This window comes from Dermacentor andersoni, chromosome 1 (assembly GCF_023375885.2).
Source record: "Dermacentor andersoni chromosome 1, qqDerAnde1_hic_scaffold, whole genome shotgun sequence".
Lineage (NCBI taxonomy): Eukaryota > Metazoa > Arthropoda > Arachnida > Ixodida > Ixodidae > Dermacentor > Dermacentor andersoni.
In genome coordinates, this window is record NC_092814.1 from 198,105,301 (window position 1) to 198,125,217 (window position 19,917).

At 46.3% G+C, this 19,917-nt stretch overlaps 1 protein-coding gene across 3 annotated transcripts in view; it reads right to left on the minus strand.

Annotated features, from left to right (window-relative positions):
- The window catches only part of LOC126546904 (annexin A4-like), a 37,610-nt gene that overhangs the window by 11,147 nt on the left and 6,546 nt on the right, over window positions 1-19,917 (minus strand). For 2 of the 3 annotated variants that reach the window (XM_055062934.2, XM_050194623.3), the window contains exons 3-10: window positions 17,115-17,698; window positions 14,420-14,473; window positions 13,772-13,850; window positions 13,567-13,661; window positions 13,079-13,283; window positions 5,968-6,047; window positions 5,738-5,794; window positions 4,719-4,908 (exon numbers count right to left, since the gene is read on the minus strand). In XM_055062934.2, the coding sequence (XP_054918909.1) occupies window positions 4,719-4,908; window positions 5,738-5,794; window positions 5,968-6,047; window positions 13,079-13,283; window positions 13,567-13,661; window positions 13,772-13,850; window positions 14,420-14,473; window positions 17,115-17,698 (1,344 nt within the window). The remainder of the gene's footprint in view (window positions 1-4,718; window positions 4,909-5,737; window positions 5,795-5,967; window positions 6,048-13,078; window positions 13,284-13,566; window positions 13,662-13,771; window positions 13,851-14,419; window positions 14,474-17,114; window positions 17,699-19,917) is intronic. The other variant, XM_055062935.2, reaches the window with a different exon arrangement.

The window sequence follows — 19,917 nt, forward strand, 5'->3', positions numbered from 1 at the left end:
AGTTATCAGTGAATTTTTGTAAATTATTGAATCATACGTTGCAATTTGTCATACGAGTGCACTCGTCTTCATCAAGTTCACCATAGTAGGAGCAACCGCGTGGTACCTGGTGCAAATGATCTTTTATTTCAAATGAAAATACAGCTCTGATAATATACAGTTACATAAACAAACTGGCATAAAAAAGAAAAACGGGAATATCAACAGGCTCGCACAAACTTCTTTATCTTGGCGCTTTATGACCTAGCTTGTGCCGCGAGCAGGGCTGCGCAGTATCGAAGATGCGTGCATCTTAGATACGTGCATCGAAGATGCGTGCACCTAAACTTAATTACACGGGTGTTCTCGCATTTCGCCTTCGCCGAAATGCGGCCGCCGTGACCAGGATTCGATCCTGCGACCTAGTGCTCAGCAGCCCAACACCATAGCCACTGAGCAACCGCGGCGGGTATATGTCATATCTAGCGTGCTTGTCTGTACTTGAATGATTTGTTACAACCACACCCCACCATTCGACCTTTTCCTTACTCCGTGAAAGCTGCCGCCGAAGAAAAAGTTACGCCTATAAGAGAGCAAACTATGTAATTTTTTTTTTCTGTAAAGTGATGGGAAAAGTAATGAGCGGAAATTGATAGTGAAACTAATTACCACACTATTCTTGCTTTTTCTTTTTACACAAGAATTTTTTTTTACAATGCCGTTTCCAGAAATACGGACTGCATATGAGTCGTGAAATGTACCGCTGTGTCTACTAACAGTTTCTTACATATTCTTTTGCCCAGTGCAGAAACATACTGTGTCAAACAGCAACGCATTTCACTGCAGATTTTGAGTACTTAGAGCACACTTTGCAAGCACTGATACATTCACCACTCAATAATCACAATAACGCCCAGCAACGGATTCCGCAGCCGCAAAGCAGGCCGTTAACGCCAAAGCAATGTTTTAGTCTGCTTATTCTGCTTCAGGTGGACACACGATCGCTTTTGTGGCACCCTGCGCGCCGGCATGTTGTCACGTGACATAAAGACGCTTTGCTACATTACACTGCGGCAGCAGCACCAAACTGGTTAGCAGTTAACCATCAGGAATGATCTGGATGAGTCAGACGGACATGCATGCTATCACAATTAGCGAGAAGCGTGAGGTGTACGAGGGAACGTGGAGCTATCTTACGTGTAGTATGACTCTAGCTGAATTTTATTATTCTCCATCCCCAGTTAATTCACCTTTCCCCCATTTTCTTTAAAACCCAATGCCTTTGAAAGAGTAACTACATCCTTATTTACCGCTGGATGAACAATTCAACGTGCTAACAGAGCATGCTGAACAGTTTCTGAACTATGTTCCCACGCTACTACTGCATTGTGGTCATTGGGAAGTTTTCCATTATGACACCACGTGTCAGGATCAAATATTTTTAATAGGCTCTGCTTAACGTTTTGAATTATCATAGACATTCATTCCTTTGATTTTATTTTCGCTGTTTTATAAAGTTCCACGGCTGACTTCCTCTACATAGCGCCTATCCAGTGTACTGTTTCTCAAATTGGAACTTGCGATTTAACACACTTTCCTCTACCGCTGTCCGCAGCAATAACGTAATATTTACTCATTAGCTTCGTGTCCACTTTCAGATTGTATACACGGTGACTCAATGTTTTTTCCAAACATGAGAACATTTTTTTTTCTAAAAATCCCTTCAAGAAGAGCTGAGCACGACTGGTTTTAGACGGCATGCTATATTAGGCGGGACATTATGCGTTGTTACAATCTGCGGTTACTTCTTCGAACTTGAATATTGTTCACCTTAAGTTGTGCACGTTGTGAACATTCGTGAAAACCAACTTTGTCGTTGTCATGATGATGATGATGATGATGATATTGACATTTCTTTTGAAACGTGTTGGTGGCACAGGACACAAAGCTAGTTCGTTTGTGCTTTTAATACGCTAAGCTACAATTGCTGTCGTTTACAGCCGCCTGTAAACAAAGTGCATGTAGCGCATTGTGTTGCTGATAAACATTGTCTCCCTGGAACACGTGCCCACCTATTCAGTGCCTATAACCTGCAGATTGCCCGCGTACTACGTTTAGAGCGTACCTGCGTTAATCTGATGCAAGTCCTTTAAACAGCATGTTGTGAATGGCAAATGTAGTACATCTTTAGAACATTGAAAAAATAAATTACGCGGCAATAGTCAAATTCGGTAGGAAGGAGGTCTGGTTCATGGCTGGAGATAAGAAATTTGCAAGTAAGCTATTGTAAACCTGCAGCAGCTTCTACAGTGTAGCAATCATGAGGAATTTACTAATGTATCGAAGTATCGTAAGATACAAATGGCGAGAACTTATCGGGTATAATTGATTCGCTAGTATCCTGCATCAGTGTCTCAAATACTTAGCGTTTCAGTACCTTGTATCTGCATTATGGTACATATTGAAAGTATTCTTGCCCATGCCTGGCGGAGAGTACTTTCTCGCGCATTACTGGAAGCACGCTTCTCCAATTTATGCTTAATATGAAAGGGAACAGCGACTCTTGGAAACATGCAAGTATAAGAACCTCACTCACAGTTGTTTTTTTTTTTCTTTTCTTCTTTTTAAAGAATGCCAACCCGCTCACAGACAGTTTCCTCTATACAAGCACTCGCAGGAAGAAAAATATCAGTTTTGAACACAAATTTGTTGTTTCCTTTCTTATGGGCGGAGAGTTTATTTTTGTGAGGTGAAGGCCACCTTCGCCTGGTGGTGCTGCTGGAAATTTACGCGCGCTGACGATGCGTTTTCGTGCTCCACAGCATTTGAATCAGTATGGTTGTGCGACGTCGCCGCATGACCTTTAGAGGGTCGATCCCATAAAAAACATGTCGTTAAAGCTACATTTCCTTCGTCTATAGGTCTTTTCCTCAATACTCATCACAAAATTTACACAAAAAAAGAAAAAGGTTCTTGGGTTTTTGGTCTTACGTGCCAAAACACGCCGTGGTGGAAGACTCCCGATTAATTTCTACCACCCGGGGTTCTTTAATGTGCCCCCCATGCACGGTACACAAGCTTTTCTTTTTTTGCATTTCGCCTCCATCGAAATGCGGCCACCGCGGCTTCGAATCGAGCGCACGACCTTGTGCTTCGGGGCTAAACACCACAGCCACTGAGCCACCATGGCGGGCAGTGTTCATCACGGTTAAAGCCATTGTGGTTCCATGCAGGGAGAAACATGTGAAGCACGCCCGAAGAAGCATGTGCAACGCCTCAAGGGTTCCTTCCACTGTTCATTGCAGTCGACTTAATTTTCGCGATGATATAGTTATTGGCGGTGTCCGCCAGCAGAGCGAAAACTCAGTCTCGCAATCCACTCGAGATAATCAACTTATCACTTTAGGCGGTTCATATAGTTGCACAGTCATCTCGCAAAATTTATTCTCGGTGAATTAATCCAAAATTTCGGCATGTATTGAAATCGCAATGTATAAAGCTCGCGAAAATACAATCACTTACAATATTCGTTGCCCTTTTTTTGTGTGTGTGTGTGCATATAACAACGAAAAAGACGGATTTACAAGAGTATTTGGCGATATCTGGTTTAGTTTACGTATGTCTGTCGCTCTTCTTTCTCAACTGCAACGTTAGCGAAACTGTGGCATAGTAAGATAACCCATGTTAGCCAAGCCCTTGCGAAGTCTTGGAATAGTAAGTTGCAGCCTATATTCCCTAAAGAAGCAACAAAAAAAATGTTACAGAAGGCAACGCTCAATAAAAGTATCACGAGAGACTGAGTCAAGGAAAACAAGTTCCTTTGTCTAAACGCTGGCTCCAGTGACATGCCTCGTTCGACCACTGTGGTATCGACTGCAATGACTCAACATAGATGCACATTCTACGTGGATAGCTTCGAATCTGGAGCCTGGCATTCACGTAAGTATAAACACCGGTCTCCAGTCTAAACGCCAGACTGTTGCCTTCCAGAGATGTTGCTTCGCTGCAACCTGCATGAACTGCTCCGGCACCCTTCAACAGCTAACTGCAGCCAAAGTAGAAAGTATAAATAGGTGGCGTCTGTTGCCTAAAAGTGTGCTTCTCTGTAAGCGCAACCGGAGTCGGTATGCCGCCATATGGCGAAGCTGCAGTTGCTATGCTATAATGTACGAAGTCTATGCGGTGCATGGAGCTCGTTGCTCTTGAAACCACGGACACTATATGAATTACGTCAGATTGGGGCCCTGCCACATTAAAGTGCAATACTTTTTTGGAACATACGGTACATGCGCGTTCATAGATCCATATATCACCTTATGGAGCTCAGTATGGTGAGAATCTTTTCAAGGGACTTTCCAAGCCATAGATTCGGTGAAGCAGCTAATTTAGCAGCAGATAATCACAAAGCGGCAATAAGTAGAAGAGCCCAAGATAGCTGACAATATTCCGTTGGTAACTCGCTTGTGGTGTTACGGTTCTTATCAAAACTATAAGCCATCGGCCATCGGTGTGAAACTGCAAATGTGTTCGTGGACATCAAAAGGGAAATCATCTTTCTTTGTCCGGTTTCTTGAGACTAATCTATGAACCGCGTTGGCACCATGGACGTTTCGTTTCAGCAGAAATTAAAGAATGGACACTTTGTGTTCAGTCACCCGTGCATGGTGTCTGATATAGCAATACCTGAGCTTAAAACGCCTTCACCGAAGTGTCTACACGCAGCATCGATGGCTACCCACCTATCGCGAGGAAACCCTTGCGCAGGTCTCCGCTCATCTCCCTTGAAATGGCTTCGACAATGGTCTGGTTGGTAAGGGCGTTGTACTCGCGAAACACGAGCAGCAGCTGATCGTAGCTCTGGCTGGCCAGGATCTGGTTGAACACAGACTCATCGGTGCCCCAGCGCTGGACGCCCGCTTGCTGCAAGTGCTGCGTGAAATACGGGACCGCGAAGTGATAAGCGCGGCTACTTGCAGAAAACAGATTGTGTATGTGAATAAGCGACTCTTGTTCTTTCCTAAGCTGCGCAATCACGAGGTAAGTGACATATGACGGATAAGTAATGTTGCACCAATATCAACTGCCATGTTCATGTGTATTTTCGCAGGGTACCCACTGTATATTTCGTAATTGTAAAATGCCTTACTTTTTACACTGAAGCACCTTGCTTCCTCATAGTGGCATGGGCTTCACATACTCAATTGGAAGACTTCCTTCACTCCGTCTGGCTTTCATTTTTTTCAAATATCAAAGGCGACGGCCGTGAAGAGGGTGGTTTCTATTTAACGAAACAAAATTCAGAAGCACGGCGACTGCATGAGCCCATCGGCTAAAGCTGATCAAGTCCGCTTGATGGGCTGAAAATTACCCGCCACGCAACCGTAAAACCTAGCGCTTGTCCGGCTGAGTGAGCATCGAGTCGTGCTTTGTGCGCCACACGGAAGGCGTTATAACTGAGCAAATTCCAGTGACCGGCTACGAGAATGGCTGAAATCGCTAAAATCAGCTCCCTCTCTTTTAGCGCAATCGCGAAAACGGATCTATCGGGGCGCCCTATATGGGAAACCGTGGCGCTGACGTACGCGTTAAATTACCGCTGAAAGGATTCTCAGGTATTGGCGGCATGCGTTTAACATAACTGCCTCGTTACTTGTCTAACGAATGCGTCCTCGCTTTTCAGTCATCGAAGACACGAAACATGGCGCCAGAAGTAGTGGGAGGAAAAAAAGCGTCAGACAGCGAAAGCTGATACACTCACGTGAGCGTCGTTCCTCGCTCGACCGGGGTCTGGAGTTACGCCTTCCTCGCGGCTCGCCTATATAAAGCAGGCGAATGGCTTGTTAGGCACATTCGAATATCCAATACCGGCGTGCAGTGATTTGCATAACGCGTGGTAATTGATAAGCCTTCAGGCATTTGTGCTTGGTTGCTGGGTATTATTATTATTTCTTTTTTTTTATGCTCCTCGCAACGAAGTTTCGAACTCACGTTGCACATGGAGACCAGAAGCCTTCGGAAGTGGCCAGACGTTTCGCTTCTGAGGTCCTCCTCCAGATCTCGCCCAAATACTGCAGAGGAAATTTATTTTATTTTATTATTTATGCATATACTGCAGCCTCAAAAGGCTATTGCAGGAGTGGGATGAACAATAAACATACAAACATTTATAAACACGCTTGCTTGAATTGTTTCAGTAGTAGTGAACGGATGTCGCCCGGTAATGAATTCCAGACTTCATTTGTTGATGGGAAAAAACTGTGTTTAAAGGAATCAGTGCGGGCAAAAAAGGTTGAGATATTTAGAGCATGTGACTCCTCGTACATGAGGGCTTGGAAAAAGTCAAATAGTTATCTGGAGAGCAGAGGCGAGGAGAATTGATTAACGTGTGAAGGAATTTTAGGCATTCAAGTTTGCACCGTTCTGCAAGAAGAGTGAGACCAAGTAGGGGAAGAGAGCTAGACGGCGAAAATTCCTTTTCGTATCTCCTACAAACAAAACGCACTGCCTTTTTTGCCTGATTCCACTTCTTTGACGTCACAGTGTTTGTATGGATTCCATACAACGCTGCCATATTAGAGGATGGGGCGAATGAGGGTTTTATATGTAAGAAGTTTATATTCTTGAGGAGCAAGACGCGGGGTACGACGTAAGTAACCTAGTCTTTTATGGGCCTTGTCACAGGTGACATCAATGTGCTTCGACCATGACAAATCGTGTGTTAGTAGGAATACCTAAATATTTAAATTCGAAGACCCTATTTAAAGTAATATTGTTAAAGGCATAGGCAAAGAAGGAAGGGGATGAGCGTCGTGTAAAGGACATGGAGACAGTTTTGGAAGAGTTGATATTCATTTGCCGTGCTTTGGACCAGTTATAGAAGTCAGCAAAATAATTCTTAAGGACTACATGATCAGTGGAAGATTTAATGTTATGATATAAAACGCAAGCATCTGCAAAAAGGCGTATTTTAACTTAGGTGTTTACGGGGAGATCATTAATATAAAGCAGGAATAAAAGAGGACCCAGTACTGAACCTTGGGGAAGCCCCGATGAGACAGGCATCAAGGGTGAGTTAGTAGAGTTGAAACATACACATTGAGAACGCTGGGAAAGAAAGTCCGATATCCAACCAACCAAAGATGCATCATTAGTACAGCGAACAGCTTGTGCATAAGTTTGGGGCGTGAGACAGTGTCGCAGACCTTTGCAAAATCTATAAAAATAGCATCAATCTCGTCACCTATGTGTAAAGAGCTGCTGACGTCATTAACGAATTCTGTCAGTTGAGTTATAGTGCTAAGGCCCCGTCTAAAACCATGCTGTAAAATGCATTGTTAGAAATAGGCTGCACCAAAGAGAGTATCGAACGAGAAAAACGGTAGGGATACCGTCAGGACCGCACGACTTCTTGGTGTCTAAGTTTAAGATTAAGTTAAGTACACCCTCATGAGACAGTGATATATCGTCGATTGGAGGGTATGATTTGGAATCAAAAACAGGGGTTACAGAGTTATCAGTCGTAAAGACAGAGTGGAAGTAGGTGTTAAAAGAAGAAGCTATTGTCTGCGAATCAGAAACTGCAACATTGTTATTACCGTATCCGAGGACGACCCAGGTGGTAGGATAGCTTTCCAAAATTTTCGGGGATTAGCCGTCATTAATTTCGGCAAGGTTACCGTGCAATAAAATTCTTTTGCAGCAACCATTTCAGAACAGAGTTCCTTTTTAGCGCTATGGAATCGCATGAGTTTTGTTGAATCACCAGAGCGTTTCGATCGACGCTATGAAGACGTGTAATTAATGACAACACATCTGCGACTGACCGCCGCTAGACTTATTGTTCTCGGAAAATTCGGCAGTTATCGGCAACTATTTTTTATGGTGAGATTTTTAGGCACTGTCAGCACTTTCTTGAGTCAACAAATTGGTCGTCGTTATTTACAATGGGAAGTAAACAGTGGCACGGGAAAGCTTTGATGTTGTAAAGGCAGTGGGACACAAGAATTACAGTGGAAATATTTTTTAGGTGGTTAGACATATAACAGATGTTTCTGTTTAGACCATACATAATCTTCAACAATCGCCTGTGACAGATAGCATAATTCTAGTCATCGACCTGAATTGTAGAGGCGGACATAACTGGCACGCGAAATCGAAATGCATAACCGTATAATTAACAAAACGCTAATATGCTTTTTAATTAATTACTTTACGGCATATATTGCAATTTACGAATTGCAGCCGGTGAGTTCGCAAGGCGTATCCACTTGGAAGGAATTATTTGAGGCTGAACCAGCTTCGATAAATTAATTCCCAAAGTGTGCGACGAAATTCATGCGCATTCCAGTTACTTTTGTGCTCCAACGTATAAAACGGCGGTTGGTAAAAAGGTGAGACTAACAATACTGCCTTTTTACCGCTAGTTTCACTGCACATATCTCGGAACCCGTGCGATACTTAGAATTCATTCCAAGTGAATACGCCTTCAAACTCATCGGCTACAATTCCTAAATTGCTATCTGTGCGTGAAGTAATTAATTGAAATATTACTTAGTGACCTTTCGTTATTTATAGATTACGCATTTCCATTTTTCGTGCGTCTGAGCAGAGCGGGCCAACGGGAACAGTTGCTGCCGCCTTAGCGCGCCAGGTGTTGAGGGGAGAAGGCATAGTTGCGACGCGTCGGTTGGCACCGCAGGCTGCTGCTGCTTGCTGGCTCGGGCAGCACGTACCGCTATGGTTGCATTACTCGCAGCGCAAAACTCGAAGGACCGTTCAGCGCCGTTCAATTGGACATTAATGCTTTCGCATTCACAACCCGTAAGAAGTACTTAGGTGTCCTCAGATTGTTTTTTTTTTTTTAAGTCTGTATGGTCTTTAAAAAAAAAGCACGCCCTATGTACATGAAGAGGATTTCGTCAGAGAGCTCACAACGGTATTTTTTTGTTTAGCATCCGTACTTGGGAGAAGCTGAGCGCCACGTTGACACTATACATATGGGAAAGGAAAACGCTTTAAATGCTGTACCTGACCGGCATGAGCATTCAGGACGGTGCGTCTTCCAGAAATGGATGAGCTCTTTGTCCTACAACTAACCCGCCGTGGTTGCTTAGTGGCTACGGTATTGGGCTGCTAAGCACGAGGTTGCGGGATCGAATACCGGTCACGGCGGCCACATTTCGATGGGGGCAACATGCGAAAACACCCGTGTACTTAGATTTACGCGCACGTTAAAGAACTTGGAACGTTAAAGAACTTGGAACTTGGTCCAAACTATTCCGGAGTCCCCCACTACGGCGTGCCTCATAACCTGAAAGTGGTTTTACCCCGAAAAAAAACCCCATAATTTAATATTTTTTGTCCTACAACTATGGAGGACATATAATCTGCAAATTTCTTTCTATAGCCGTCCCTTCCTCGCTTGTTACCATGGAGGATAGCGAACAGCAAACTGAAGTCATTTGGAAGCTAGCTGGTCCTTAAGATTTGCGTTTAGAATGTGCAGAACGAGCCAAACAAAATGAGGAACGTCACTAAAGCGCATATCGACACTCTAGTTGCGCTGCATTCCACACTGCCGTTTCTCAATGCGTCGTTTTCTGTACGCAAAGAACAATTTCTCTAGGTCAACGGTCATGAGTAAAAAAAAAATGCACCAACTCACCAACTAACTCACGTTTGTTCGCACATCCTGCAGTATACGTATGCGTGATCGCTACGGCCGAATGGCCTTGTCTATGATGTGCAACGCGTTTACCACACGACCGCATAGTCTTTATAGGCCGACTTCAGACGGACGACGAGAATTTGGTGCACTTCGCGCATCATGGTGCCCTCCGACCCCGTTTCTTTCATGGCCGTGAGTATGGCACCGGAGCGCGCATTTAAGAGAAAACTTTAGCTCGGGACTAACTGCAGTGCGGCTTATTAATATACATGTAAAACGCAGGAATGCTTCAACCAGAGAACCCCTGGGCATATTTGAATTAACCTGTTTTGCATTTGAGAGGGAATGTTAATGCTGGAACCGGAATATCCCAGTTCTGTAAGCTGAATCCGTTAGAGCATCTAAAGCGGAGAGAGAGAATTATGGGGTTTTAAGTGCCAAAGCCACTTTCTGATTATGAGGCACGCCGTAGGGGACGACTCCAGAAATTTCGACCACCTGGGGTTCTTTAACGTGCACCTAAATCCAAGTACACGGGTGTTTTCGCATTTCGCCACCATCGAAATGCGGCCGCCGTGGCCGGTATTCGATCCCGCGACCTCGTGCTCAGCAGGCCAACACCATACCTACTGAGCAACCACGGCAGGTTCATCTAAAGCGGAAGAAATTTGATATATACATTTATAACTTACGTGTAGTTGTTACTATGTTTGCAAAGGCTTTTCAAAATCCCTACTCTCAGATTAGTGGTGCACTTGAGAGCCATGTATAATACGTCCATTTTGTCCACTTAGGTGCACTATTAGGTGCAGTTTTCAGAATTGTGATAGTTTTTTTTCTTGCTGAGTTACAGAGTTGTTAACTTGATGTTTAGTTTCTTGAAGTTTTGCGATTTTCAGTAATGTTTATAACAAAATCAGCGACCTAAATAAAAGATTTGCTTCAACAGTCAGTATATTTTGAATTTGCTTTTAATTGCAACAAACCTAATCGAATTCGGTGCAGTGTTCGCCGAGAAAAACGATTTTACCGTTCCTATGTGTATGTGTTTAGGTAAGACCTCCCAAGCTAAATTTCCTCTTGAAACTTGAACTCCATGAGTAGGTCGTTCCGTACATACTGCTGACTTAAGCTTCTTGCATATTTCGTCTTTAACGTCTTGACTTTGAGAAACGGGGCCTCCACTACTCGAGCACATCGTTCGGGGCTTCGTAAAAAGAAAACCAGCGAATAGGACTGACTCTTGACAAAATGTTGCCTCAACAAGATGCCTCAATTTGCGTTTGAGTTCGTGAGAACTCTTTAGCATTGCAGTAACGTGCGTGAAAGTAATTGGGTGGCGCGACATGAATCGATACGGAGCCCTACACCAGGAATGTTCTCGCGCGTGGTGCGGACACGGTTGGACAAGCCATGAAAAATTCTTAATGTGAGGTATTTTTTGTTAGATAGCGAAAATTCAAATCCCTATAGCTATAACCTTTAGCCGTAGAAACTAGAAGTCTGATCACGACAGCGTTGCGCACGAACTTCCTACTGCGTAGTAAACATATATAACATCAAAATACCATTAGTTCACTCAGTCACAGTGGTCATCGTAGTTTATAACACCGGTTAACGTAACCAAAGCTCCCCGTTAGTTGTCTGGTTAACCGCGAAGTTAACGCGAGTGTTGTCCGCAGCTTTTACGCCACCTCATCTCAGGCTGACTACATTCCCGGATTAACACTGGTCGAACAGCGGATGAGTTCAATTGACGTCGACAAAGGAAGCCCGGGGAGCGGAAGCCACGTTTTTTCAACATAGGGACCTGTTTTCGTGCAAAGGCGAATACCCTTATCGTAACGGCCGCTCCAGCATGAGACATCACTCGTTCGAACGAACGTACGTGATCGCTTCATGTCTACATGCCTCCGCGTACTTTAGAGTTGTTCGCATCGCCCGGTGTGCTTTAGTCGCTTCGAGCTGTGCAAGGCGCCAGAACACGCGTCAACAAGAAGATGAGGTCAAGGAAGGCACAGGCGAAAATAACTGTACTTCTAATTAAAATGTTGAAATAATAAGATAAGTAACTGGAAAAAAAAGAAAACTTGCCGCCGATGGGACCCGAATCCACGTCACAACTACCGCAAGATAATTTTTTTTTTCTCACGAAAACAGTATATCAGCTAGTTCCATAGCATACAATGTTAGCGTCCAAAATTGGACATAATTCTTCCTCAAACAGGACAATTCATGGTCACGATGATATATTAGAAGAAGAATAACTAAATTTCGGGGTTCTACGTTCCATAACTGCGATCTGATTTTGAGATATGTCCGTAGTGGGGGACAACGGATTAATGGTGACAACCTAGGGCTCTTTAACGTGTACCTAAATCTGAGAACGATTAGAACAATACTGGGCAGGGATAATGTGAGCGTCCTTTTCCAATTATCTCCTTTTTCGTGCTAGTCAGTGGTTCAACCGACGGTCCACCTACATTATCACCAGTATCGCCCGTTCGTGAGTGGTGCACGATAAGAGAGGAAAAGTATCAAATGAAAGGAATCACTGCATTACACCGGCGCTATCTTCGTGCTGACACAGCTCTCGCGCAGCATATTATACGCACATCAGGATTCAATTGTGTTACTGCGAATGTAAGCTTTGCGCAGCTCCAAATACTGCTGCCCGCCTTTTGAGTGACGCTTAATTTAGGAGATATGGGAGGGGGGGGGGGCGGTAATGTAACTACTAGATCTAAGCGATTCTAAACGTCCTCCTAAATTTCGGAAAGATATGGATAATCCGCGATTTGCATAAAAAGAGATCCACAATGCACGTACGTTACTTCGCTAATTGCAGACTAACTAGTTCAGCTTATTCTCTTTTTTAACGGCCATTAACGATTTGTCCGTGTGCGCCATCAAGCCTCCCACACTTCTCCTACAACAACGCCGCGTGTTTGAGCTGCGGGTATACGACGAATAATTAAGCTCGGCTTGTGCATATGAAGGCTCGTTCTAGCTCCATTCATCGGTCGACGCCAGCTTCGCCGCTGAGTCCCCCTAAAGAGCGGCGTGGGCCTTTCGAACGCGCGTCATTCGATCCTATAAATAGTAAACTCACGGCCGTATTCCCACCCGCGCCTTTACTCGACTCTCTTCCTTCGGCTCCGCCGTGAAGGCGCGCTTGAGAAACAGCTCTTCATTCAGGTCCCACTTGGGTGGACGCTGAAAATGCCCGATTACGGAACAACAGTTCAGGAACCAAAAAGTGGCGCGTCGCGATTGTAGCGATAACGTCAGTCGAGAAGGGGGGCCACAATATCTACAGCACGGTAGAATGCTAGGAGGACTTGGAAGTGTGAATGCGCGTTGGTGAAATACGGCGGTCCATTCCTGAAGGCTCATTTAAGTCATTATGGAAATTTAATCTCGAAATCTCACTGTCGTGGTAGGTCTCCTTGATCCTCCTGATATCGCCATTGCTTCGCGTGCACAGGATCTCCACAAGGCAGTCCTCGTCGGTGCCGATGCCCTTCATGGCACTGCGCAACTCGCGCGCCAGGTACTCGTGCATCGGGTACAGCAGGCCGACCATAATGGACTCCAAGTTGCTACGAAGCTCAGATTTGATGTCCTTGATCAGGTCCTGCGGAGTACAAGGCAGCATAATGACTCGGGCACGCCGGTCCGAGCCCTGCGACGAGCTCTCAAAGGTATATGCTAAGGCAGAGTAACTGCAACCGCACTTGGTTAAGCCTGCTCCAGCGCGCACAACCATAGATTTGGTGTGCACGCTGATGCTTCGATGCTTGGATGAGTGCCGTTGCACGGCCGGTTGGTGCAGATGCTTGAAATGGCTTTGAACGACACGTAAATTTAACTGCTAACAAACAAAATATTCGACCACTAAATAATTCAAGTTCACTCACACGGCCGAACATCTGCTTGTAGGTGGTAACAATATCCAGCCTCTGGGTGGAAATCCGTGAGCAGAGGACATTGATAATGGTGTCTTCATCTGTGCCTAAAAAAGTACCAGTATATGGTGAGAGGCCCCACGGATGATTCTATTGATCAGGCCTGTTTTCAGACGCGCGCTGCAGGTGGTGCTGTCGAATACAGATGCAAACCTACCGAATCCTTTCATAGCCTTCCTTAGTGTCTGAGCGTCTTGCTTTGCGTCGAAGTTTGGGTATGGCTTCAGCGTTCCTTGCTGCCCAAGAAAAACAAAATAAAACGAACACGTTGTGACTAACGTTTCTCAACTTTCTAAATACAGAATAATTTATTGAAACGAAGTGAAACAGTGCATCGCCGCCTGCGAATGGGCGACTCCACTCCGGAGCAGAGGTTAAACGTTAAAAGAATCTCAAGCCCTTTATTTATCGAAGATATGTTCTCGCTGTTCAAGCTGATTTTCAATGAGTATCATGATTGCGAGTGCTCTGAGCACTGTCCGCTCAGCAATGGTAATGCCCCAAGCGTTCGAGTGCCAATGCGTCACCATTCTGGACTATCATTCATTCCTCTGTCACCCAAATGCCCATTTAAGTGGGCTCCGTTCACCTATATAAACGAAAAAAACATCCAATCTTAAAATTTGTCTTTCGTAAGGCAGCTACCCTACGTGAAGCAATTGTGCGGGAGTGTGCCTCACATACAGATTATCTCTGTAACCGAAGATAGCTCCTCGAATAAGTACACCCAAACATACACCCTACTCAAGGCGTTATGACTACGCGCGAAGAAAATCATGAAGGAAAAATTTGTTGGTACGCTTACGCAGGATTTGTAGGTGCCTCCCGTCCCGCCGGATCTCGCGTTGTAGCTGGAAGACTGCGAACACATCGCATTTGAAATATTTAACGGGGGAATATGGATATAAAGTATTTTCCTCAGAAACTCCACGCGACTATTCACGTGGAGTTTCGCGCACAGTCTGGTTTGATATTATCAATATAGCTTGCAATGTAAGCCTCTACAGTTTATATAGATTTTCTACAGCGCCAGAACTGACCAGCCGCCGCGAATGCAGCTCCAAAACAGGGCGTCACGTTCACTGCGGTATCAGTAGTAAATGACTAATCTTATTGGTCCTATGGACAATATTTATGGGGTTTAAGGTACCCAAAACAAAGCACTGGAATCCAGCACATCGTCACAAGTCACTCCCACGAAGACGTTGGCCGTTCATCCTCCCTTCGGCCGTCTCGGCTACACGTATGGTCGGCGACAAGCACAGCGTTTCGCGGGGGCGCTGCGGGACCAGTCACCCACAAGCAAGCTTTCAAAACGGCCGGGCCTGCAGCCCGCTGTCCTCCTCCGTTTCGCCGCACTGTGGACGCACGCTTTTCTGCGCGCGTAAGCATTGCGGCGATGATTTGCCACTAGTGCTTTGTATCGAAGGACACGTACTATCCGCGTCAAATGAAACGCAAAGGATAACTGAAGCTATAGGGCGCGCCGTCCAGTCACCACCATTGACGGGCACGCACATCCGGTTTGACCGCACTGCACGATGATGCTTTCCATTTCCGTTTCTCTTCTGGTTCTCTTTTCTCTTTTGGTAGAAAGCGAGAAAAGAGAAATCAAAATTAAACGAAAGCAGAAGCTAAAATATCGCAGCATAGGGCGAGTATTTATTGTCCAGTGCGGCGAAACCGCTATCGGCGTCAAATGAATCGCGAACATCGGTGCGCGTGGTACTGCTTCCGCCGTCATCATTGCTGCACGGTCATCTGTTTGTCACTTTCAAATAAAAGGGAACCAGAACAGAAACGAAAATATCGCAGTACAGGGGCGGCAGCATCGCGCCGTGCAGCGCCATGCGCGCCTGTCAATGGTTGATGACTGGACGTCGCGCACTATACGATCAATTATGCGGTCCGCTGCTCGCGTTCCACTTGACGCCGATAGTATACCCCCTGATCTAGACCGAACTCAAATTATTTTCGCCAAGGAAATACGCGTCTCTGTGTGCTCATCTCAGCACATTTTAAATGTCCTTAAGGCAAAATGAATGAGAAGAAAGGGGGTTAACCGAGGGGTCCGAGTTTATTAATCATATCGTAAGAAATCAACAAGCAAGGACACCAAGGACAACGCAGGGGAAATTACTTGTACTTACTAATTGAAATAAAGAAATGATAAATTAATGGAATTGAAAGTGGATGAAAAAACAACTTGTCGCAGGTGGGGAACGATCCCACGTTCTCGCATTACGCGTGCGATGCTCTACGTCAATGAAAAGTGCTCACTTCATTAAATTGCGGCGTTTATCATCCAGACACTGCAAGGTGGACTATGAAGGACGCCGTAGTGGAAGCCTCTGGATTTACTTTTACCGCCTGGGGTTCTTGACTGCACACCTAAAGCACGCTGAACACGCGATCTTGCAATGAATCTCTATCGAAATGCGGCCACCATGGCTGGGAATCGAACCCATAGCATCGTGCTAAGCAGCACGGATTGAGTAAGTAGAACAAGTGTGAAATGAAGGCAACGAGTTCGAATACAGGTCATTTGATAGCATTCAGGTTCTGTTAACCTTTTTCGTTTTAATTTTTATTGCTCGTTCTTCAACGGTCAAAACAGTATATCTCTTCTTCCAATTTTCCCGAAATATTAGGCCCCTGGGATTGACAGGGCCCGCTTACGTGTCAAGATTCGTGTTTATTTTGTATTCTTACAACCAATTGAAATAAAGAACAGTCTACTGGCTTTTTAAAGAATTTGGTGTACAAAATATGTTTAAGGTAATGCTAGGTGCCAGGTGAAATATTTGAGGAAGACACTCAGTATGTTGTATGTTTTAATAAGATAGTCTACCAGTGATACCGACAGCCTCACTTACCTATATTCTTAAAAGTTCCTTCTACTACCAGTGTGCCGAATTCAGTTCCTCCACCCAAGGTGAATTGTCTGGCGCTTCCGCACAATCTGAACAAATTTGCCTTGATTTCTGTCGCGCCCATGGGAATATTCCCGATAAAAACACGTTGCTGGACTAGTTCGTGCACAATTTTTCTTACTATAATTACTATAATATTGGCGCAGAAAAAGTCCAAGGGTGACAGAACCAACATGGACAGGCCCACTGCCATGTTTCGCGCCTGCCCACGTCAGTTCTGTCGTCTTCACTCCTTTGTTGCGCCATAATTCTGACCAAAAATTGTCGGTTTGTTCACAATGGACATAATTCAGCTTCTTCGCATAAATACTTCTCGGACGACTCTCAATTATAGGTGATCGCAAATAAAGGGCAAGTTGGCATAATCTTAATTCCTTGCCGAGCCCCATTCACTCTCTTAAAATTAGGTAAGCTAGAGAAAGAAAACATCGCTTTTTGGGAGTGCAAATGGGAGGCAACATACACGAGCGGTGTTAGCGTTTTGGCGACGAAGTTATACATTGCTAGTTTATAACACTGGATTTGCCACTGCTGTACACATCACTTTACGAGAGGCTGCGTGCTCACCCGTCCTGCGTCATAATTGGTGCTGGATCCACCATAGCTGGAGCCTTGGCCGCCGCCGTAACCGCCGCCCCGATCGCTGGCGTAGCCACGGCCTCGCTCACCGCCGTAACCAGCGCCCCGATCACTGGCGTAGCCATGATCCCGCTCACCGCCGTAACCACCGCCCTTGTCGCTTCCGTAACTGGCCCCTTGTCCACCGTAGCCGCCTTGGGGAGCTGGCGGATAAGTGCTGGATCCTGGCGGTGCGGCGTACGGCGGTGCGCTGTAAGGCGCCGTGGGGTATTCTGCAGACGACTGCCGACTTGGCGGGCCTCCATACGATGGCGGTGGTGGAGCTCCGTAGGATGAAGAAGGAGCAGGAGGAGCTCCATAAGGCGGCGGGGGCCCGTACGAAGGCGGAGGAGGAGCCCCGTATCCGTCCGCTTCGTGCCGATAGCCTCCGCCCGGTGCCGGCATGCCTCCCGGTTGCGGCATACCACCTGGTTGTGGCATACCACCTGGTTGTGGCATACCACCTGGTTGTGGCATACCGCCAGGTGCACCTTGCCCGTACGTTGGAGGGCCACTTGGCGGTTGCCCGTAGCCTGGGAAGCGCGGAAAGCAGTCGCTGACTCTAGGCTAATTCGCGAGGCCTCTCGCACCTAAGCACGGGGCCACAGCTGGTCGCCGGCAAGCCACGGAGCGATGCGATAGGACAGCCGAGGCTGCCAGCCAATCATAAGCCTCCGATGTGCTAGGTCGTTGGCTGAGCAGTGCTCGCTCTAGCGTTCACAGCGCTTAGGGTTTAAAAACAGAAGACACTTTGTCGAGACTAAAGTGTGAAACGGCGGAAGCCGGACACCATTGCCAATGGCGATTTGTTGCGTCGGAAACACCACGGAGGCACACAACTCGAACACTGTTATGTGACTGCTTGTTTATTAAATGCCTGCAACGTCGTTCTGGACAAAGTGTCTGTTAAAGTAGTTTGTGGCCGCCTGGAACTGTTGCAGCGCCGTTTGTGGATCAGGAGGAGACGCGTCTTCCATGGCGGTGTTGGGGTGTAGTTGGCCATCCTCATCATCCACTTCGCTCGATTGACTTGTACTTGCTCGGCTTGCCGCGGCAAGATGGCGGTGACGGTGCTTCCGAGCTTCATTTACCTTGGTACCCGGAGATGCAGCGAGTCGCTTCAAACGCATTGCCTCTCTTGCGTTGGCCCGTCGCGTCCCTGGACTCTGTGGTGTCGGACGCGCCTCGCCGCCCTGATGCATGCGACGTATACGCTCAGCCTCTCTTGAGCGCCGCTTGCGTTCAGCGGCTGCCGCACGTCGCGTGTTGGGAGACACTGGTTTGGCGAGACGAGGCATCCTTCCCACACGATACCGCAAAGTAAACTGCCGCCATCGCCGGCGCCACACCACACCCAAGCAGACGGTCGCCGCGCGCGCCTCGGAGCAGTGACGTCAGAGCGCACCGTGGAACACACGGCCGCCACGCGTGCCGATGTGATGAGTCATCTCGCGTGGCGCCGAACCACCCCGAAACCCACACTTGACGACAGTGACGTCACGCACGCGAGCCAATCAGGAGGCGCACACCTGTGCCTAGCGACAGTGACGTCACAACACAGAGGAGACCAATCAGGAGGCCGGAAAGCTGTGACAGTTTCTGCTAACTGCAGATGACCTTGACAATGAGCCATTAAAGGCTTCCGCCTTAAGAGAGCAGAATTTCTTAGCTGACGCGACTGATGTTTGTCTGGTCACATTCACAGCATAAGCGCTTCGATGGAGACCTCTCGCCGCGGTAGCTTAGTGGCTATGGCATTGTGCTGCTCAGCCAGAGTTCACGGAATTCCGATGGAAGCCAGAAATATTCGGCTAGTTATGGCGCACGTTAATATAACTTCAGCTCGTCAAAATTAACCTTGGTACCTATCCACAAAAAAGCTCTTCCGTTAGAATTGTTCGTACAAGAGAAAATTTCAGCCAATCCCGATGACGGACATATTAGCGAAGGTGTCCAGCCAATGGCAAGAAACACGAACGAATGTGAACTGGGCCCCAGTTTTAAGCACATAACCAAGAACCCACCGGGACGAGTTTGTTTCTGCAGCATCTGTTCTACATATAGAGACTGCCGCAGGCGGCATCGCACGGAGTGAAACATGAACAGACCCACACCAAGCTCTCCAGTGCAATATCGTCTCTATCTCCATCAAGCGCAAACTGCTTTCGCTTGACCGTGTCCAACGTAGCCAACATTCGCATGCGGTGTTTAATATGTCCTTACCACCAATACGTATTCGTGCGCGTATAGTAATCTGAATACTCTCTGCACAATAAATAAATCGACGGCAAAATAAATAATCTTTAAGGAATATGCATTTGCACTACGAATTCTTCTTTTCTATTCCCTTACCAGAAGTCAAGACTGTGACTGCAAGACGATTGCAAGACGACCAAGCGCATAGTGTTCTACAATGCTTGCTCACCCAATCTTTTGTCCCCCGCGAAGCACGCGAACAGTAGCGATTCATATTGCCTCGCCAAACATGCGTCGACATGCGCAAGATGCTCCAGATCTCGCCCAAATACTGCTGAGCGGGATCAATAACGCGATCAAGACATGTAATTAATGAGAACAGATCTGCCACTGACCGCCGTTAGGTCATAGACAGCAAGTTGGGCTTGCTATAACTAGGAACTGAATTTTTCGGCATCTATTTTTGAGATTCGGCAGGCATTAATCAACGTTTACTATGCTCGAGAAATCCGGCAGTTATTGGCAATTATTTTTTATGGTGAGCTTTTTAGGCATT